A 21871-nucleotide genomic window follows, 5' to 3' on the forward strand; every position below is an offset into this window, starting at 1 on the left:
GTTGAGAGTGGCGTAGTGGTTCGTCAAACCCACAGATTTGGTGTCGGGATAGCGAGGCTGGAAAGGATACCGCATTCATACTAGCGCCAACTAATGGTTCCCCACCAGTATTCCTTCATCCGCGGACAACTCAGGCTGTGATACGTGGAGCATTTATGCCGGTGCTTATTTATGCTCCGGTGTCCCCCTGCAAGGTGGATGAATGTTGAGACTGACGTAGGAGGGGTGTTACACGACGCGTTGCCCCTCCACTTGCGCCGCCATTCAAAAGATTTCATTTTCTTTCAATTCCCACTCATCCTACACTACAAACTTTACATTTCCCAATCTTATGCTCCGTACTCTAGCAAGAATGGCACCCAAGAACTGGACAAAGGAGACCTTTACGGTAAGTGCATCTGTATCCCTACACATCGGCCATACCAGAGGATGTATCTTCTCAAGACCTCGCAATCGCCTTACAAATGGTTTGAAGAGCCGATATTTCTTCAATCTCTCACTATGCATGGGCCAATGCCAGTCGAATAAAAGCTAATCGGTCGCAGCTTAACACTGGCGCAAAGATTCCTGCTGTTGGCCTCGGAACCTGGCAATCAAAGCCTGGTGAGGTCCGTGAAGCTGTCAAGGCTGCTCTCCAGGGCGGCTACCGTCACATCGACACTGCGCTTGCATATGGCAACGAGAAGGAAGTCGGCCAGGGTATCAAGGACTCTGGTGTTCCCCGTGAGGAGATCTGGGTCACCACCAAGCTCGACAACCCATGGCACAAGCGCGTCGAAGAAGGCATTAACAGCTCGCTGAGCAGCCTGGGCCTCGACTATGTCGATCTCTACCTCATGGTATGTTTAGCCCTTTGCAATCACCGTCCCTGATAGGTAAACATGCTAACCACCTTAATAGCACTGGCCCTCTTCGACCGACCCAGATGACCTGAAGAAGCACTACCCCGACTGGGACTTCAAGGACACTTGGGCCGAGATGCAGAAGCTGCCCGAATCTGGCCGTGTGAAGAACGTTGGTGTCTCCAACTTCGCTATCAAGAATCTCGAGAAGCTCTTCGCCGACTCTCGGTTCAAGATCACGCCTGCTGTTAACCAGATCGAGCTCCACCCCAACAACCCCTCGTAAGTTAGCCCACTCACATCATATAACGATACGAAGACTGACGACGGATGTAGACCCAAGCTCCTCGACTACTGCAAGGAGAAGGGCATTCACTGCACTGCTTACTCATGCCTTGGCTCCACCGACTCTCCTCTGTACAAGAACGAGAAGCTCAAGAAGCTTGCCGAGAACAAGGGAAAGTCTGTTCAGCAGGTCCTGTTGATGTGGGGTCTCCAGCGCGGCACCAGCGTCATCCCCAAATCTGTCACAGCATCTCGCATCATGGGCAACTTTGAGCTTGACGGCTGGGAGTTGACCGATGAAGAGGCGAAGGAGATTAGCTCGCTGCCTGAGCGCTTCAAGGTTTGCGGAGACGCATGGCTGCCCGTCAAGGTGTTCTTTGGCGACGACGAGTAGGCCTATTGAATTTTACCGGAGGGTTTAAAGTATAATGATACCACAAATATATAGAGAATTGAGACTAAGAACAAGGCATACAAATACATGACTAGTGGAGCGTGACACATCATGCAGTGTTGTTGGTTAGTGTCAGGCAAAGACGTGGAAGCCTGGCGTGTGGCAATTTCGTCAGGTCATGTGAGTGCGCGTTCAGCGCTAGTAAGACGCGACGACTTTCGGTGCCCGCTCGCCACTCATCCTTCCCTTTCAAGCATTTAGACTTGCACATCCTTATAATCTCACAACTCGGACTCTTCCACTTGCCACTACATTTCTGAAATAGATACACCCCACAGCATCTCAAAATGAGCAACGAAGAAGAGCAGTATGACGACAGCACAATGGGCGGCCCTGGTGCACCAACGCCCGTTTCTGCGCTTGAGGTGGGCTTCAAATCATTCTTCATACTTCAGTGGGTGCTGACAGTAATCTAGGGCGTCAATGGACTTACAGCACGCGATATCAAGCTGGTAGTTGAGGGGGGTTTCAACACAGTGGAATCTATTGCGTACACGTATGCTGGGCACCGTGTCATATCCAGTCCCGCCACTAACGCTTGCCAGACCGCGACGAACACTCGAACAGATCAAGGGTATATCGGAACAAAAGGCGTCCAAGTTACTAGCTGAGGGTGTGTATCAAAGTACCAGTCCAAATACCTCTTGCTAACGGATTTAGCATCGAAACTTGTACCTATGGGCTTTACCACGGCCACGGAGATGCATTCGCGCAGAAGCGAATTGATATCCATCACAACCGGATCAAAGCAGTTGGACACACTTCTTGCAGGAGGTATCGAGACGGGCTCCATCACAGAGATATTTGGAGAATTCCGAACGGGAAAAAGTCAGATCTGCCACACTCTGGCTGTCACCTGCCAGTTGCCTTTCGATATGGGAGGCGGAGAAGGCAAATGCCTATATATTGACACCGAGGGCACTTTCCGACCCGTCCGGTGTTTGGCCGTCGCCAATCGGTTTGGACTTTCCGGCGAAGAGGTTCTTGACAACGTTGCGTATGCTCGCGCATACAACTCAGACCATCAGCTGGAGCTCCTCAACCAGGCCGCGCAAATGATGACCGAGACACGGTTTTCGTTGCTCGTCGTCGACTCTGCTACTGCATTATATCGTACAGACTTTGCAGGACGTGGAGAGCTCTCTGCAAGACAGACGCACTTGGCCAAGTTTATGCGCACCCTACAACGGCTTGCAGACGAGTTTGGAATCGCCGTCATCATCACAAACCAAGTAGTTGCACAGGTTGATGGTGGACCAAGCGCCATGTTTAACCCAGACCCAAAGAAGCCCATTGGAGGAAACATTATCGCACACGCAAGTACAACACGTCTCAGCCTGAGAAAGGGTAGAGGAGAGACGCGTGTCTGCAAGATCTATGATAGTCCATGTTTGCCCGAGAGCGATTGCTTGTTTGCCATCAATGAGGACGGTATCGGGGATCCCAAGGAGAAGGATTTGGAGGAGAGGAACAATAGGTGATGAGGGGTCGGCGTCTGTTTAGGTTGGTGAAGTTGGGGCGGGAGGCGACTGGACGATGGTGATTTAAGTAATTGCGGTTTGCGTTCAACGATTTATGCTCATGCAATGTTATGATATCCCTCATATTTTACAGTCCACAACACGAGTCCAAGTGAAGGCATTTGTGATTCGATAGGCTTTCTTTGTTGCAGATGGAGCCATTGCTTATAGTATACTACTTACTACTAGTAGTGTCGAGGATGATCGGTGGCCAGGAACAAGCCGCTCCCAGGAAGGGCCGTGCGCCAGCAGCTTTCCTCGCGCATTCCCATCGCGACCACTGTTTTTGTGAGCTCCACCTCCGCGCCGACTGCCGCAACTCACACCGACCACACACTGCACCCTCCAGCTCGCCGCCATAGTAATCGCAGGACCTTTGCATGCGAGCAGAATGTCACAGAACGGAGGCACATGTCTCTACAAAGAGGCGCGATTGAACATTGAGCCCGCCTTTCCTGGGTCAACAATCGCATTCAGCATCCCGGCATACTCTCCCTTCGCCAGCCGCTCTAGCATAAAGCGTAGTGTCATCACCGAACAGTATGTAGACAAGGACGAAGACGCCTTTACCAGGCGCCATTTAGCAACAGATGGATCCATGTACTTTCGGCGGCATCATGGCTACCCGCGAAGCTTTCTTTGGCGCGTGTTGGATAACAGAAAGATGCTGGAAATACAGTCGACAGACTTAGATCACGACTCTACCGACAAGTTTGAGGCCACCCTTACTCTTCTTTTCCAGTTCCCTGCGCCAATCCGCCCTTTTTGCGTCGCTTTCGCAGAGCCCGCCGACCGAGACGCCCTGACCGTTTTTGCAATCACCACCGCCAATGAGCTTTACACAATCACGCTACATCGCGACTTCTTTGCTACCCCTGCAGCTTCAGAGCAGGATCCAGAGACTTGGTGCAAGAGAGTCGAACCGGCACTCTTCAGCGGGCGCATACCCTTCAGACTCGTTGCTGAAAGCGCTGATGAATTGCTAGTCACTCTAGACGACGGAGCCATATGCCGTTTAGTGTGGGACAAGGCCAACGCCACTTGGGATGGATCGCGATATCAGCAGAACAACTGGTCGGTGCGCGGCCTTCTATCTTGGAAAGCGCAACCCACAGTCCGGTTCGAGAATGCGGAATTCGCTACAACTGCTGCTGCCGCGGTCGCCATATCGCCCGAAAAGAACCATATTCTCTCGGTATGCTTAGATCACACCATACGGGCATGGAATATCGCATCAGGGAAGCCAGGCGCTCATATCGATCTCTTGGGCGCTGATGAAATGGCTTTGGAGAAGTCGCATACCTCATACTCGATCGGGCCCTCACAGTCGATGCTTATGCAAGTTGTAGAGGTAATCGGCGGAATTGGAGGCGCTGACTACCATGTTGTTACGTATTCGCCGAAACAGCACCAGTTCAAGTTTTGGGGTGTCAGAGACGCTGATGACGCAGAGTTGGGTTTCTACGATGCTGCCGAGGATTCGGATTTCATTCCCCCAATCGACGAGCTTATGAAGACGACTGTTTGGACGCTGGAGGAATTTCACATCGTCCCCGGACCTAGCGGATGGAGAGGCTCAGAAATTTGGATTCGCGCAAGATCTGGACCGAGCAGCAAAATTTACTCTTTGAAGTTCGATCTCACCGATACACCAGAAGCCCGGACCCAGGCTTGGAAGAATGATTGGGTTTGTGTGGAATCTGGTCCCCTGACTGTCGATGCACTAAGGTCTCACCCTGCCAACCCGAGTGAGCGGGACGATGTCATTGATCATGATGATCTTGACTCCACTGAGAAGTGGCTCGATTTCCTATTCTACCCGGGTAGATTCACCACCGCAACACTGGAAACTTCGTTGTATATCTATAAAAGAGGGCTCGAACATGGCCGGTCAGGTCGATCATCTAGCAGAGGCTCACTTAAGGAACGCCTGTGCGCTGCCGTCACTGCTCTCGCTGTGAACGGAAGGCGTGAGTCGGACGAAATCGAGGACGCTGTAGCTGTGCAATGGCAAGCGTACTACAGCCTTGTAAAAGATCTGCACAAGCGGAGAGGAGAATCTCTTTCACTTGTGTATGACCGGGATTCGGGTAGGCCATGGCTTGTCCTAAGTGACTATGTGTCTGCGGTACGGACTTGTAGCGAATCTGAGATCACCAAGCTAAACGCCAACGTCATCTCCAGTTCGCGCACGCTGAGCAAACCACTCCGCAAGACGTTGGACACTTCCGAGTCGCGGGACGTTGCGCGGCTGCTGAATGCGGCGGCATCCTTTAGACAGCGGCTGCCATCGTTTGTTCAGCACGAGGTGCGAAGACATTTGGAGATGGACATACTTCAGAGCCGCAACATCACTATCCTGGATCGAATGGAATGGATTGAAGCTAACAGTGAGCTTTCACAGCAAGTATCCGACGAGGACGTCACCTTGCTTGTCGAAGAACTCGGTATGGAGGTCAAGGATCTCGGTACCGAGACATTCCTCCGGGCCATTAAGATACTAGGTTACGAGGAAGACGGCAAGCCCCAACCGAGGAAGCAGATTGCACGGTATGGCTTGAGCGCCTTGACTAGAGTTTCTCAAGAAACTTTGGAGGGTGATCGTGATGTCTTGTTGGACCTGCTTGTTCTCCTGCTTTTCATGTTCATTGAGCTGGAAGGAGAAAGTCTCGAGGACTTTGATGCGCCAGAGGTCTTTGCCGAGTTGATCCTCCGTTACAAGGATTGCTTAGTGGTATCTTGGCTGGCTGGCACGGTTTGGGCTCACCAAAGCGCAACAGGGCTGGCATCAGAGAACGTAAACCGGGCACTGAGCGAGACGCTGAAAGTGGGCAAGAAGCTGCCCATCACGCAAACAGTTCTCGAGGGGGCTTATGGTGGACGTGCGTTCGAAGTACTGTTACCAAAGGACCTGAAGGCTGATCTACTTACGAAATGGAGCCGGGGTTGGCTGACGTCAATCTTCGAGGAGCACGAGTATGAGGCCGTGGTAGAAGATATCATGGGCATTCTACTGGCACAAAGAGAGTACGAACTCGCTATGGACTTTTCCAAGTTCCTTATCGAAGGCTATTGGGCATCTTACATGAGAGGCCGGTTGTACATTGCGTTGGGAGACAACGCGACTGCATCGATGTGCTTCCAGAAGCCTGCATACACTTTGGGTAAGAGTCAAATGGAACTATACTGGAAGGATGCTAACTCATGCAGCTCTCGGTGCCATGTTCGATGTGGCGGAACAAGACACAATGGGCCTGGTGTCTGAAGTAGAGCGAAACTCGTTCTCAGAAGGTCTCGGCCATTACTATAATCATCTAGTTGGCCTGTTTGAGAGAGCCAAGGCGTATTCGTACGTTGCGGACTTTGCCAAACTTGGCCTCAGGTCGTTGCTGGGCCAAGAAGATGAGGGGCTCAAGACTGAGCTCCTTCAACGGCTATTCACCGCGTCCATACAGACGTGTAGGTTTCAAGACGCATACACAGCTATGATTAGACATAGTGATGCAGCTCTGTAGGTCGATATACGGACACGACATACGGACAGAAACTAATGCTAGTACAGGAAACAGTCCGACCTACAGACTCTGATCACGACTATGGTTGCACAGTCACGCACTACAGAACTACTTAAGTTTCCATTTGTAGGACTGATAGATTCCGTTGACAGCATTCTAACATCTCTTTGCCAAAAGACGCTCAACATCGCTTCAGGGCCTCCCTACCATCAGATTCTGTATTCTTTCCGCATCTCGCGAAACAACTTCCGGGGTGCGGCATCAATCCTCCACGAGCGACTTCAACGACTGAAGACAACTTCGTCAAAGGTGCACGACCCGACAGATGAATCGCTAGCACAATGCTACCTTATGATCATCAATACATTGTCGTCGGTCAGTAAAGAAGATGCATACATCCTAGCCGAGCAACGCATTGAAGGAACCGGGGGCCCACCGCAATGGGGTATTGGTCAGGGCAAGAAGCTACTTAAGAGGCAGATTATTACGCTGGATACGCTAAGGAAGGAGTACCAGGCTGAGCTTGACCGAGTTGCGGCAATTGAGAGTGGGCAGTTCCCGTTTGTGGATCCGAGCGAGGACATGGATATCTTGTAGTAGCAGGTGCATGGGTTTGCCAGGTTTCAGCGCGGCGTTCATAGGACGGGATTGCGAATATATGGGTTAATGCCACGGCCATAGCCACAGCCACAGGAGAAGGTGTGTTTCTGGTAGGCAAAATGAAAATGAAGATAGTGTATAGCAGCACATGATTGGAATGATTTGGCTGCACGAGACAAAGGCCGTGTGTGAAATGGTACCATGTCGAATAGATGACGTCGTTTCTTTGCCTTGTACTCTTTGTGGTGAATGGAAAGGAGAGAACACCAAAGTCGCGCGCTAGTACAAAGGAATGCGGGGCGTCGCGACTCGTATGCGCCGCAACTGCACCAAGCTGACGTCGGTTGCCAGAGCGCCAGCGCCCTATGGTTCATGTGCGATAGACATTGACAGTCCTGCCTGCTGTTCTCGAAGCATACGTACATATGCTGCGTCGTTGAACCAGTGCTCGTCGCCATGGTCAGAATCCCAAAGTAAAGACGCGTTTACGCTCACTGACATTACCACACAGAACTCAAAGTCCCTGCGCCGTCTCGCCGCCGACCACGGATCTCTGCATACGGCTGGCCTCCCGCCTAACTACCTGTTTGCACCCGAATCAGACGACGCTGCTGACCTCACGTCCCTCGATATCCTCCTTGCTGGCCCTGTCGGCACCCCCTACGCAGGCGGTGTATGGCGACTGCACCTCGACATCCCACCCACCTATCCTGCTGCCCCACCCACGGCACAATTCAGGACCAGGCTATGGCACCCCAATATCGACGAGGCGACTGGCGCCGTTTGTGTGGAGACGCTGAAGCGTGACTGGAGCAGCACACTCAAACTCCGAGACGTGCTGGTGACGATATCATGTCTCCTCATTCAGCCGAACCCCGCCAGTGCACTGAATGAAGCGGCGGGCAAACTAGCCGTCGAGGACTGGGACGGATACTGTAGGCGAGCAAAGCTCATGACCGAGATCCACGCCGCCATCCCCAGCAGTATCGCCAAAGAAGTCAGAGAGGCCCAAATGCGGGGCGAAGAGCGGACGACTGAGTCCGAGCCCCAGTCTGAACCCCAGCCCCAGCCTACAGCAAAACTTCATTCAAAGGGCAAAGAAAAGGAACGCGTCAAAATCACCCCAGCTGGACCCAGGTTACAACGACGCCCATCCGAAGACGAAGAAAACAGGCGCCGCAGAGCCGCAACCCACGATGCAGACAGCGACCCAGAAAGCGACTGGATACCCGGCCCCGTCAAAACCAGCAAAGTCCCCGGCCGCCACGAATCCAACATCTTCGGTATCAAAGGCCTTGACGACACAATGCAACTCGACACACCTCCCAAGCGCATCTTCGCCGCCCAAAACCTCCCCAAAGACAAAGGAAAAGCCAAAGGAGCCACCGATGATTCCGACCCCTTCCTCACCACCACCACAGCACCTCAAAAATCAATCTCTCGCCCTGTAACGCGATCCTTCGATTTGGCTCCTCCTCCTCCCGCCCTTGCTACTTCTACACGGCCAGCCGAGCCATCACATCCCACTGGCAACGAAGAAAGCGATAACAGCACAACCTTGCTCCTCCGCGACTTCTCCCTCTCCTGGCACGACACCTTTGCCCTCCACAACAACGACCCGGACGCCAAGAAACGCATCGCGAGCCCAGAGTTCGAAGCGAAGGCCAAGTGGGAAATGAAGAGGTTCAGGCAGGCCGCGTGGGATTTGGAAAAGTTTAATCGGGGGGAGTTTGGGCCGAGGGTAGGCGTTGGGAGACTGTGATGTTTGATCGCTATATGTTTTTTTTTCCTTAAAAAAAATCTTCGGATTCTTTTCTTTTCTTTTCTTTTTTGCAATGGAAAAGAGGTGCATAGCGAGGTGCGTTTTTGGGGGGGAAGGGAGGGGAGGGGGTTTTTGTACCCGGTTCATATGCAGTTTAGCGGCATGTTTGAATGATAATAATGATGATTATGGTTGGAAGCGTGGAATCTTCGCCTGGTGTATGTGTGTGTGTGTGAGTGATAGAGGATACGGATTCACAAACGTGCGAATGTATAGTATTGAGGTGAGAACTTGGGGATATGCGGAGCATATGTGAATGAAGGGAGAGATATGAGAATGAGAGGAAGGGGGTTTTTTTTTCAAATGTGAGACTATAACTCAACAGGGAGAAGATGAATTGGATCGGGCCTTGATCTATGAGATTCAATAACTACGAGGATATGGCACTTGATACAGGGCCAATCCATCATGCATGTGCGCAGTCCTTTGTTGAAGGGACTAAACTGCCCAGCTCACGCGTACATTGCTACGAAAATACTAAACGAATCCAACGCTAGCCGCCCATGGTGTGAATAAGTTTCACAAAAAGAAAACGATCCTATGCCACTTTTTGCTCATGCGCTGTACCATTGACAGCGTGAGTCCCGTTAACTCCATTGGTGCCGTTAGTGGTGCCATTCGCGCGATTCTCCTGTGCCTCACTGGCTTCTTTGATAAAAGGAACGGACTCGGACGGCGGTACAGCTAGGGACGTTGCGTCGTTCTCAGTGACATCCGTGTTGTCCTGGTTAGGAGCCTGGAGTCCCTGGCGGACTCTGAGCACGCTGTCGACAATGACAGCATCGATACCTTCGTTTCGTTGCAACTATGTTTACGTTAACATGTGTAAAATGCAAAACACAGGTTGATATGTTTACTTACCAAGACATTCTTGGGGTCGTTGTTCAGTATCCCGTAGCTTACGCAAACAAGACCACTTTCCTTGACTACTTTGACGAGTCTGGGGCACATGACGAGCGGTGTGGCGGCGCTGACTACGCCGAGCAAGTTCCAACGACTGGCAAAACGGATCGCCTCTTGCAAACTTGCAGCCCGCACATCTCCTACCGGTGATGTTCCGGCATCTGTGAGGAACAGAACAGGAATTGAGGGTTGCTTAAAGGATAGCATGAGGCAGATGTCCGGGTTGAAGGAGGAAAAGATGATGTTGCGTTCCCCCATCTTATCGTAGACCTTTTCCAAGATCGTGTCCACGAAGGAGTTCAGCTCTACCGCATATTGGTCCATTTCTTCCTCTTCCGACTCGTGAAGCATGGGATACTTCATCTCGACATTGAATCCAACCGACTCTGGTACCTCGTTAAACATTCGTTCCAGTGTTGTAAATGACGACTGAATGGAGTATCCGCGGCTGTTTCCCTTGAATCCTTTCTTCTTGAAATCACGGGTATGCTTCATTCGCTCCGTCAACTCCTCAGCGCGGTCGGTATGAATATTACGTTGCTTCGAGTTATCAACAGAGTAAGATCTCGGCCTCCTCACATTGGGACGGTCATCTTCAGCACCATTGAGATGAGTCCTGTCAGGGGATCCTGTGCGAGCATAGCGAGGATTCGAGCCTTCACCAATGTGGAGGAACTGGTCTAGAGTAAGGGTATGTACAGGCGCATCAATACCGGTCTCGCTGACAAGGAAGTCATGGTAGATGACCGGTACGTGGTCTTTTGTCAGTTGGACATCGAACTCGACATACTCGGCACCCAGGTTGGCAGCTGAGATGAAGGATTGGATCGTATTCTCGCCGAGCTGTAGTGATGTACGAGATGCTGTGTTCTTGCCAAGACCACGATGGCCAATGACCATGGTCGATGAAGCCATCTTCTTCCAGTAGGTGTGCTGCTCTGTGATGGACATGTTTGGATGATGGAAGGGTGTGATGATGAGAAAGTTGAAGTTGACCGTTCCAATAACATCCAGCGTCGAGGCTGCTACAATAGGTACCTTCATGTCCCCCTGGAGTGGAATTCGCTTCGATCCAATGCTGGTTTTGATCGTAGACAGTAAGGCAACAGCCCGCCCCATCGAGCGTTCATGCGTTCCAGCATAGGTTGGGACAATGTCAAACAAGAGTTTGACCTTGGTGATGTCGCTAGTCATAAAGGTAATGGGCTCTGTGGCGATATTATCCTGGATGGGCAAATCGATCACTGTGGGCTCTCCCTTAGCTCCAGATGCTTGCACAACCACAGACAGAGCAGTGTCTAGTTGAGTTGCATGCGCGTCCGCAAGTGGAATATCGTCAAGCTTGACCGCCGGCGTGTCTTTCCGAACATCCATCGAACCAAGGCTAACCAACACCATCGTTTCATTCGTCAGATAACGATGACCAAAAGTTTTGACCGGCTCAGGGATCTTCTGAACAGGACTGTTAGTGTCTCGATTCAGATTCTTCGACCTTCTCTCATCAAGCGAATTCTGAGGGGGTGAACCAGCCCTAGAAATCCGTGTATCTGTGGGTACCACACGAGGCGAGACTGTCGTGGGAGCAAGCTCGCACAGCCGTTCTGTAATTTTCATATGGCCACGAAGTGCAGCATGCTCTTTCGCTGTCCAACCGGAGTTGTCGCATCTGTGTAGATCAGCTCCAGCAGCTGCTAGAATCTCGACTATTGAGAGATGATCATCGACACAGGCAATGAACAATGGCGTCCAAGCAAACGTCTTTTCAGGGACATCAACCTCTGCTTTGTTCGTGTTGGAGCCCTCCAGCAAAACTTTGGCGCATTCGTCATAGCCGTAGCGGGCTGCCATGTGCAAGGCAGTCTCACCGCCCTCGTCCTGGTGGTTGACATCGATGCCTGCCTCAACGAGGAGTTTCACAATATCAACAAAATTTGATCGAGTCGCTAGAGACAGAACTGCTCCTGAGCGAGCACTAGACTTCCTCGACGCACGTCTTTGCTCATGTGATCCCCGCCAATTCTCTGCCTCGAGAAGAGTTTTGGTGGTGAGGATATGCCCGCCCATGACACTGAGATGCAGAGGCACATTGCCGTCGGTGTCCTGCCAATCGGGAGAGTCTATGCCTTGTGCAACGTCAAACTGGCCCCAGTCCTGCATATGCTTTATGACAACCTGACAAATGACCACGAAGCCGTATTGGGCGGCATAATGAAGTGGAAGCCTTCCATAGGAATCACGAGCTTGGAGTGCATTGCGTTGCTCATCACGCAGCTCGTCCAACAGATAAATAAGTAGGCGCACGGACTCGTCGTTCTCGCTTAGCAGCTGGGTCGACTCTTCTTCAGTAGTTGTACAAGGACGAGGTTGCCGGTTAGGGTCAGTAGCAGGCACGATGAAGTTTCCTGATTCATTCGAACTTGGTTGCCGAGTTCCGTCGGCGCCAAATGTTTCGCCGCTCTTTGAACGGCCGATGTTGATGACTAGTCGGTGGACACAGTTGCGTTTGTTGATGTCGTCATCTTCATCCAACGAGATGATGTCTTGCAACAATCTCTTGATGCATTGTTTGGAACGACATGAAATGGAGCGCTGAAGGAAGTTCAGCAGAACCTGCTGCATTGAAGAGCTAGTGATGCCGTTGTTCGCAGCAGCTTCGGCAATTTGTTGGCCGAGGTCTTCTGCTTTGTCGTTACGGATAGCCAAGTCTGCCGCATCGAGTAGACCGGATGGCAGGTGCAGCGAACGGCCTGGTACTCGACCTAGGGAGCCCGCAGAGTGTGTAGAGCCGGTGTCATCAAAAGTCTTGATATCACCCAGTCCTGACAGCCATTCATTAACAGCCTTCATGTCCTGGTTGAGCGGTAGATTGTGCGCAAAAGGCTTTGGATTGACCTTGGAGGCTAGATATGGCTCTTGCAAATGCACTGTCTGGATCTTCTTATCCAGCTTTTTGGTGATTTTGTTGAAGCCTCTCCGATTGACCTCTCCGTACCACTGGAGCTTTCGCATTGAGCCTCGCAGCTCAAGCAGTGCGCCCATGAGGTCTTGTGCCTCGTCTTTATCGATGCCTTCGGGCAACTGAGCGGCACGACCATAGCGGCCATGCAGGATCCTAAGTCGCCGGGAAAACTCTGCGTATTTTCGATTGTAGAAGTTGTCGACATCTTCGAGGTTGCGATCAAGCGAGAAGAAGAGCTCTGTAGGTTTCTGTTAGTAATGCCCTCCAATCCCTGCAGGCGTTGTATGATGCTCTCCAAATAGAGGACTGGGAGTTGGTGAAGTCCTTTTGGGAAAAAAAGGAATACACAGAAATGAACAACATAGGCTTATGAGCTTTCAGACTGACCTGTGAGATCTGGATCCGAGCCGCTTTTCGAGGCTTCAGCGGCATTCTTGATCAGCTTCTTGAGGCCTTTGTAGTTGATGTACGAGGACGCCCATTCTGGAACCTGGTTCCTAGGCAGATTGTGTCCAAACTTCATCTTGGCGCTCGAGTGACGGTCAGCAAGTAGGCCTTGCCAAACAAAGACTGACGCTGAGGACTGAGGGCGGCTCTACAAGCTGTTGCAAGTTGGCCGCGCAGCAGGAGGGGCAGCAAAAGCTAAGAAATATAGTGGCAGCAATGCAACGACGGGCAAGATAGATAGCAAAGGGCGGATAGCATGCGACCGGCGCAATCAACGCGTTAATGATGGGCTCTTTAGGGTGTGCTCGAGGCGACCATTCTCATTGGAGGAGACGGGGCCCGATCAAATCGCGCCTGCAGCATGGTTAAACGGACTGTCAAGAAGAAAGGGAAAGCCGCAGGTCGAGGGCTAGGGGAAGTACACTGTAGCGGCAGAATCGCTGGGCAGTGTTGTCGGAGTGCGAGAAGGAAGCTGTTGTAGGAGTAGGCAGTGTGTGTAGGCAGTGTATGCGCAAGCAAAAGACGATGGTTGAGTTTGAACTGGGAGAGCAAGTGGTTCGTGCGCCGTCAGGGTCTGCGATGACGTGTGAATGTGGAGTTGAGACGGAATTGCGTTGCTCTAAGCTTTTGCTCGCAAGCCGCAAGCAGCCGCAGGGTGATTGATGAATTTATACTCTTCTCCCACGCCTGTGTTTGCTGGTGGAAACTAGCCCCCCCCGTTGCCGCATCATAGTGCAGTCATGCATCCATGCATCAGTGTGAGCGCACCAACGCCTGGCATGCATGCTGCGTCGGCGGATCACGGCGGTGTATGTTTGTCAGCTCGTCGAAGGCATCTTAAGCGGCCACAGGCTTGACCATGGCGTCAGGGGGCTGGCGGATCTAGATGCTTTGGGATGAGCTTGATTGGGTTTATCGTGTGGTCCAAGAGCAGATCACGCTCCCTTGATGTGCGGGCGGGGCGGACGTGAGCAAAAGCAAGTGAGAGCGCCATGGCCTCTTTGTAGCCTTGTGCATGGCGGATGCGTGGCGGATGGTGGCCAGAGAAGCTCGAGCCTGAATCACATGGCTTCAAGACGATACAGCGTGGTGGAGACGACGAGCGTTGTATTGATGGTTTTTGCATGGCCTCCCCGCAGTTGGCCCGCAAGTCATGCACGCGGACCCTTTTCCGAGTCGTCTAGCAGCGGCCCACGACTGCATAGTGCCTGGGCCACTGGACCCTTCTTTTCCCTCCCATGTCCGTGTCCGACATGCCAACTACTGCTATTACCACTACTTTTACTCCTCTTTGTCTACCCACCCTCGCATCCGCACCCCCATCTGCGTCTGCATCTGCATCTGCATCTGCATCTGCATCCGTGCTCAAGTCCGCACCTAGTCATGTGAACACCAGCGCTCTACTCGCCGCGTCTCACGAGAAGAAGAAAGCGTTTCCCTGTGCGTCCTTGCGCTGCATCTTGGACAGGTCCTTGTCCGGCGCATACTCTGTCCACGCGCTCGCTGGGAAGATGTGTTTATTGCGTTCGTACCACCGTCTATCAACCACCTTGGTCAGCGTCGCATCGTCCCCAAACCCCTCGAGCTCATCGTCTGCTATGCTCGACTCTTTGCTCTTCTTCTTGCCCGGCTGCAGCAGTGGGTCGTACGTAGCCGGATCGACGTCGGCCTCTTCGTCGGCCTCCGTCGTCGCTTTGGGAGTGGCCTTGGTGGGCTGTGCCGAGTAGTCAAAGAGGGGTCCGTCAAGGCCGGCAACCCGGTTGAACAGGAAGTGGTAGATTTCGTAATGCTGCCTTTAGTGTCAGGGACAGAATACGAGTCCAGGCACATGGCCAACTTACGTGTGGTATTATGACCTCTCCCCTTACCAGCATCAAGTCGTCTACACTGACTCTGGCCCAGTCCCTCCGGCTCTTGTCTCCACCCACGCCTAGCTCTGCACCCACCTTCCTCGCCTTGTCCAAGAACAGCCAGATCTGCTCCCCCTTCTTCAGCCTGCATCGCCCGCCTGGTATGTTGGTGCCGTCGTAGAAGACAAATGGAATTACCACTTCGGTGGCTTTGACCGCATCGCGCATCACAACAAAGTCCCGTCGTGCAAGCTCTGCCTGCTGCGCCTCGCGTTGGAGAGCCGTCTTGGTCATGACGCGAGGCTTCAGACCAATGTTCGAGTTTGCGCCCAGCTTCTTCTTCACCACATTGCTTTCTGCTTCGGATTTCACACCAGTCGCATCGGTGGGGGTGCTTTGGCGCGGACTGGCCGTCTTGGAGACAGTAGAGTCGGTGTCATCCTCTTCCTCTGTGCCAAATGACAGCTTGCCCTTGGTGGTTATCTTGCGCTTCTTCTTGAAGACTGGCTTTGGTGTCGATGCCCTGTACTTTGTAAATTAGCCAACTTTCTGTGACTAGATAGAAAATGTCACCCTACCCATCTATCGGTGTGCTAGCACCAGAGTCAAGCCCTGTGTCACCTCGTTCTTTTCTGTCCAAGGCCTCGGCGCGTCGCTTGCGGTAGTCATTCAGGTTCACAAGACCAACGGTTTGCGCCTTGAGGAGATCTTCTGCCGTGGCAGCCTGCGAAGTGAAGCGCGAGTTACTCGCAGCATCGCTGGCATCTCCCGAGCTAGAGGCGAATCTATCCATGGGTGGAGAACAATGCTGGTGGGAAAGTCGAGCCCAGTTGTAGCATCCATAGAGTTGATGGCGCCCGCCCAAAGCAGCAAGTTCGCACCGCCACTAGCGCGCCTAGCCGCACCCGTGATAGCGCGTGCCCGACGCGGCGACGCGAACACGACTCCACCTGACCGTTGATCTCATTTGCTGCAACACCCGGGAAATGTTCCAAAATGGCACGCATAGTCCAGGATTCAGACGATGAGCTGGATGAGGACCTCGAGGCCGACCTGCCACCATCGCAGTCGCCGGACGCCTCCGGTCAGCGGCACAGTAATCTTCATGCCGAAAGCACGGGTGCCACTGGTAGGGTCAACATGCGTCTGCAACCATGTCCGTGACGACATTAACCATTACTGTAGATTCACTTCATGGTAATAGCAGAGAATCATTGCCCATCCATCTGCAGTCCATACCCAGCCAGGATGAACCACAGTCTTCGGTTTCCTTGCCAGAGCATCCAAACAAGAGAAGGAAGACGGAATCTCCCAGCCAACTTGCAAACGGCTATGAACCTGCGAATTTCCACGAAGCGGTCTGGCAACTAGAAGGTACTATGCGTAATGACTATGTCGGCCATCAGCCCGTCATGTTTGGTGAACCATCAAGTACCATTCCAAATGCCACCATGACGCAACAGCGTGTCTTGGAAGCTGTCAATGGCCCAGTAATGCTAGGACAGGAGTCCGAAGCTGGAGAGCTTCGCCATCATCTTCCACCTGAACCATCAGTACCTTGGTCAGATCTGATGAGGTTCACACCTGCAGAGGAAACTAAGCAGACTGAATCCCCGCGTCGTGAACCACCACCACCTCACACATCATTGGGTACGCCTGTTGTGGCTATGGAGAAAAGTCACAGGTGGCTGGCAACGCAGGGGAACAAATGTGCATCCTCATCTCCATCGAATCAAATTCCATCAAAGAACGGCTGTTCTACTTTCGAGGGACATACCGTAGATGATGAACCGGTAAACGCCAAGACGAACCTCCCGCTGGTATCCGTGAAAATGCCGACCACACGACCAGAATCTCATACCAATGACCAAGCGGAAGCAAAGATATCGCCAGGTCAACACAAGAGCTGGCTGTCTCCAAACTCCGATGACGAATTGTCCGCAATCGGACTCCCCGAGGAGCGATACAAGCCAAGGCCCAGTCGTTCAAGGTCACTCAAAGTCGACACTGAAGAGTCAATTGACTATTCCGTCCGACCTGAGAAAGCTGCAAAGCTCAGCAAACGTCGAAGAACAACAGCTGACATGCGCGCTGCCAATGCAATCACGACACCCGAGAAAGTACGGCAAATATGCGATATGGGCTTCACGCCTTCGACTACCGCCGGAGCTCTGAAACGTAACAACGGTGACGTCATCCAGACCGTCGATTGGCTAGTTACTAACAATATCGGCCATGACGAGCTGGCGCCACAAAGTCCACCTAAGCCAAAACGAAAATCAAAAGAAGAAGATGAGCCTGAGGTGGTCGACGTACAGACTGTACAAAGCATAATGCGCAATCTGGATGAGTATCGCCGAGACAATTGTGACACTGCGCAATATGGTCAGTCAGCAGGACCGGACGCAGATAGCTTTACGACGGATCTCATAGACGTCAATACTTCCGCGGAAACCTCGAATCCCCATGAGTGCTCAGAAACAGATCAGAACATGAGTCCGACAAAAGTCCAGGTAGTGATACCAAAGAAGTCGCCCAAAGCTACTGTTGCCCAAGCAGAAGACGCTATAGGTGTGTCAAGTAAGAAGTCAAAGCGCAAGAAAAGCACACTAGACCAGACGGAATCAGAATCAGTCTCATCGTTGGTTCCTATACCGGCGCCAATGAATGAGAAGAAGAGAGGTCGAGGTCGTCCTAAGAAAACGCCGACCACTTCTGATGCCATCGAGCCCATCGTACCTCTTGAACAAGAAGCAAAAGAGGAGCAGCCTAATGAACCTGAACAACCAACAGAACAGAATCTGGTCACCGAGAAGGTCGATCCAAGCTCAGTCATCGCACCAGACGAACCACAACCTGTGGAACCCGTGATCTCTCGGGACACAGAACAGGTCAATGTTCCAACCAAAGTCAATCCAGCTCCGACGTCAGAGACGCCAGAAAAGTCAACGAAACCCGCCACTCCTTCGCCCATGACCAAAGGCAAAGTGCCCTACCGTGTGGGCCTAAGTAAACGAGCGAGAATCGCCCCTTTGCTACGAACCTTGAAGAAATGAAGGGTGGCTATTATGATACTCCTACCAAGAGCAAGTTTGTTGATGCCAATGTCCATGCTAGTAAATTTTATGTAATGAAAAACTCTAATGATACATACTCTTGTTTTCCCCAATCAAGTTTCTTATACCCACTCCATAGCGTATCGAAAATGAATAATATTGGAGCATGTATTGCCGAAAGATATATATTCAATAATGATCTTTGCTGCTGTAATTGTGCATCGAGAGATGCTGGTGTAAATGAAAACAACGATCGCATAGGCTGGGTTCGAGAGTGCAGTAGGGAGTAGAACTGTGTTCAACACGACAAAGCATGTTCGTATGAATATGCGTATTGGACTTGGAATAGTCTCATCTTCTTACCCCGTCGAGACATCACGGCCCTTTGCGTGAACTCTAAGCACAGAGCTTCGATTACTGTCACTTGTAGTATTAAAACTTAAACACTCACTGCTCTTCAACTAACTTTCGAGTCAAAGGATAGTAGTGCATGGGTCTGCATCACATGATTTGGGACGTCGTATTGACGTCGACGGCGCCGCATTTCGATTAGACTATAGTTCCAGATAGTTCGCTCCATAATCCTTGCCGCATTTTGCAAAATGAGACGGACGTCAGGATGTGTAACCCATTCGTCAGGGTTTACTGTAAAATCCTGATTAGCATCTTCTGGCCTTAGCTGCAACTGCCAGTCTCTAATGATGCTACACAGCAACCATGCTTCGAAGCATGCAGTCCGCAACAAATTTGCCCATGCAATGCCGCGGACCAAATCCAAAACGCCACATATTGTACCGGTACTGAACAACTGGCGTCAGCAATCGCCCCGATAGACCAGACAAAGTTGTAGATTACTGCACTTACCTGACTCGGTTTGATGTCCAGGAATCGGGATGGTATCTATTCTTGGCTCTTTTTCTCCCCGAAAGGGATTGCGAATGTTTAATCCGTACGAATTAACAATGATCATTGTCTGCACATCCAGTCAACACCTGATATTTGCCGCCGCCTTTGTGGTACTTACTCGCCCAGGCAGCGCCCCTTCGCCAATCCTGCGATTTGTCGGGGGAGCTTGCGGAATCGAAAATGCTAAAGTGGTTAGCAAATAATACTGGAAGCCTTTTACTATAGGTAAAAATACGTGCGAATGGCCGCAGGCGAGACGATTCATTAATACAGGCTGCTAGGAAGGTATCGCTTCGAGTAATATATGCGTCCCACTGAATGTCATCTGAACCACACTCTCTTTCAATTTCCTCTACTAATCTTGCCTGATCTCCAGGGCAAGAGGCAAGATAGATCAAATTCCATGAAACGGCACCTGTAGTTACGTCGAGGTTTGCAAATAAAGACTCATCGAGAGTTTGAAGTAGCTAAAACGGCATCCAAGAGTCAGACATTCGGTCATAAGAGCTGATAGTTTTACCCTTACCTGTACCTGGTCTATCCTTCCCTCTTTAACGTCTTCCCATAGCTTGAACATGGGTGTCCTATCACCCCTAGCTTTAGCCTTTTTGTAGATGGATTTGTTGAGACATAACCACTCCTGTTGGAATTCGTGCAGTAGCCTATTTGCTGTCGTGGGAAGGAACCGGAATACTAAGAAACGAGCCAGACCGCCGCTGGTACCATATGCAAATAACTTCTGGTGCAAAGGCGCAATCTTCCTCAATCATTGAATTTCTTCTGCATCGAGGTCACCGTACAACAAAGTAGCAACGACCAGGAAGGGATAAAAGTTGATATCCTTGGCTGGATCAAAAACTCCGTTGCAGAAATCTCCACTGTTGTTTAATTGTTCGACAAACTTTCGTGTCTGTGTACGGATGAGAGCTGCATCATTGGCAATGGCTCTTCCATCTGGGACTGGAGACTTTGCCAAGACTTTCAGCTGAGTAAACCAAGCCCCTGGCCCAAGAGCTGGCTCATCAGATATCCGGAGTCATTGTTGACGGGCTTGTAGTGCTGACCAGAATCCTTGAAGAGTTTTTTCAAGTGCTCTAGCTCAGATATCACTCTGTGAGCAATTGTTAGTTATCTTTGCTATATGCGAAGAGGGATACGCACATTTCCGGAGTAGATCCAGACTAGATTCTGTAAGTAGACTCTAGTTTCTTTCGTTATTCCTCCTCGTTTTCACGGTCTTTGACGAACTTTGCTACGTCTCCACTATCATTCGGCCATATGTATGACAGTGACGGTAGATTCTTGGTGCCATTTACATCTTTGATTGGATACCTCCCGTGTAGGTACCACTATCACTATTCGACTTGTGCACATTGAGGCTCTTCCTTGGAGGAAATACGTACATTCAGAATACTTGAAACCAGGGTTTCGAGTACATTCTGGAGGAGAGAGATGGCCCTGGCCAGTGCGACGGTGAATAGAGTAGTGATGCTGAGTCCTAACGCTAGGTGTTTTGGCTCTAACAGGCCAGCACCCGACAGATTATCCAGTAACATGGGCAACTAGACAGAGCCACTAAATCAGGAACAATAGAACTATTGCATACGACTTCACGGAATGAAGTCGAAGAACACGAAAGGCAGCATTCAACGACTGCAGACTATAATCGAATGGTAGAAGGAATCACCCGTGGGAAATGACATAGGAGACGATGTAACGAACAGTAATTTAAGAACTGGAAAGAGACTCCATCAGTGCCCGAGATCTCTGCCTAGACGATCATAGGCTTGGAATTCAATCCCTCTGTTCTTATTCCAGGAAAATGAATGCATGCACATCGACTCCATCTTCACTCATCTTTGTCATAAATAACGTACTTTGTCTCCTCTTTTATTCCATATCGAGTTTCTTCACTTAGTATGCATGAAACAGACACTTATCACTCTGTGAACCTTCATATCTACGAAGGAAAGCCGATCCTATATGTCGTCAAAGGGCAACATTATATCGTGGATTACGTACCAGACTGTTGGCCTTAGGTACGTCTCTCTTATCCCAATATCATGCACTGCTCAATTGACAATACATGTTCCAGAGCAGCATCCAAGTATTGGCTGTATTTTTACACAGTTCATGACGAGAAACTCCCCAAAACAATGGAAAAGTATGAGAACCCACGATCATTTTCTTTTCCGTAGCTTCATCAATCTCACAGAAAATTTACAGATTGTATGCAGACGCCTTGAAGCAATGGGACATTATGGAGATGCTGCTTTCAGAGCCGGGGCAGATATACATGGCATTGAAAGACCGTCCTACAGTCGCTGATCTAGCATATTTACCCTTCGGCATGCCCTGTATGTTCGAATTCATGAAGATCAAGATTGAAGATTGGCCAAAGATCAAGGAGCGGTCTGATGGCATGTTGAGTCGCCCAGCTGTTCGTAGGATCCCACAGTTTGCGCCCACCATCGGTAATTAAAGCTGTTCTCTTTTTTTAAACACACAAATGGTCTATAGACAAACTAAGTCCATACTGTTCACCATGCTTATGGAAATGCATAACGTAGTTTACAAGCGAGTGACGCGTACAAGCGAGTGACGCACCCCACCAACTTTGCGCACCTCTCAAGCCATATAACTCAACAACACAATAGTATAATATATAGAAAGTGATAAGGTAGATTAATTACTAGCTAGAGTATCTTTCTT

At 50.9% G+C, this 21871-nt stretch overlaps 7 protein-coding genes across 7 annotated transcripts; 5 read left to right on the forward strand and 2 right to left on the reverse strand.

Moving 5' to 3' along the window:
* Positions 1 to 352: 352 nt before the first annotated feature.
* Positions 353 to 1521, forward strand: COCMIDRAFT_3597 (uncharacterized protein; the record flags this gene model as incomplete). The annotated part of the gene is made up of 4 exons (XM_007687789.1): positions 353 to 388; positions 546 to 839; positions 901 to 1124; positions 1179 to 1521. The coding sequence occupies 4 exons, from the start codon at positions 353 to 355 to the stop codon at positions 1519 to 1521; spliced, it is 897 nt and encodes a 298-aa protein (XP_007685979.1).
* Positions 1522 to 3492: 1971 nt separating this feature from the next.
* COCMIDRAFT_90090 (uncharacterized protein) lies at positions 3493 to 7213 on the forward strand (the record flags this gene model as incomplete). Its single annotated transcript, XM_007687854.1, has 3 exons — positions 3493 to 6265; positions 6312 to 6612; positions 6664 to 7213. 3 exons carry the CDS (start codon positions 3493 to 3495, stop codon positions 7211 to 7213), a joined length of 3624 nt encoding a protein of 1207 aa, XP_007686044.1.
* Positions 7214 to 7672: 459 nt separating this feature from the next.
* Positions 7673 to 8978, forward strand: COCMIDRAFT_35039 (uncharacterized protein; the record flags this gene model as incomplete). The annotated part of the gene is made up of 2 exons (XM_007687820.1): positions 7673 to 7675; positions 7728 to 8978. 2 exons carry the CDS (start codon positions 7673 to 7675, stop codon positions 8976 to 8978), a joined length of 1254 nt encoding a protein of 417 aa, XP_007686010.1.
* A 5783-nt stretch (positions 8979 to 14761) lies between these two features.
* Positions 14762 to 15990, reverse strand: COCMIDRAFT_89945 (uncharacterized protein; the record flags this gene model as incomplete). Its single annotated transcript, XM_007687855.1, has 3 exons — positions 14762 to 15136; positions 15189 to 15720; positions 15776 to 15990. 3 exons carry the CDS (start codon positions 15988 to 15990, stop codon positions 14762 to 14764), a joined length of 1122 nt encoding a protein of 373 aa, XP_007686045.1.
* A 361-nt stretch (positions 15991 to 16351) lies between these two features.
* COCMIDRAFT_24674 (uncharacterized protein) lies at positions 16352 to 18253 on the forward strand (the record flags this gene model as incomplete). The annotated part of the gene is made up of 1 exon (XM_007687801.1): positions 16352 to 18253. The coding sequence occupies one exon, from the start codon at positions 16352 to 16354 to the stop codon at positions 18251 to 18253; it is 1902 nt and encodes a 633-aa protein (XP_007685991.1).
* A 1672-nt stretch (positions 18254 to 19925) lies between these two features.
* COCMIDRAFT_3604 (uncharacterized protein) lies at positions 19926 to 20715 on the reverse strand (the record flags this gene model as incomplete). Its single annotated transcript, XM_007687790.1, has 4 exons — positions 19926 to 20173; positions 20224 to 20270; positions 20321 to 20340; positions 20563 to 20715. The coding sequence occupies 4 exons, from the start codon at positions 20713 to 20715 to the stop codon at positions 19926 to 19928; spliced, it is 468 nt and encodes a 155-aa protein (XP_007685980.1).
* Positions 20716 to 21142: 427 nt separating this feature from the next.
* COCMIDRAFT_90147 (uncharacterized protein) lies at positions 21143 to 21641 on the forward strand (the record flags this gene model as incomplete). The annotated part of the gene is made up of 3 exons (XM_007687856.1): positions 21143 to 21198; positions 21255 to 21323; positions 21386 to 21641. 3 exons carry the CDS (start codon positions 21143 to 21145, stop codon positions 21639 to 21641), a joined length of 381 nt encoding a protein of 126 aa, XP_007686046.1.
* Positions 21642 to 21871: the final 230 nt, after the last annotated feature.

This window comes from Bipolaris oryzae (assembly GCF_000523455.1).
Source record: "Bipolaris oryzae ATCC 44560 unplaced genomic scaffold scaffold_34, whole genome shotgun sequence".
Lineage (NCBI taxonomy): Eukaryota > Fungi > Ascomycota > Dothideomycetes > Pleosporales > Pleosporaceae > Bipolaris > Bipolaris oryzae.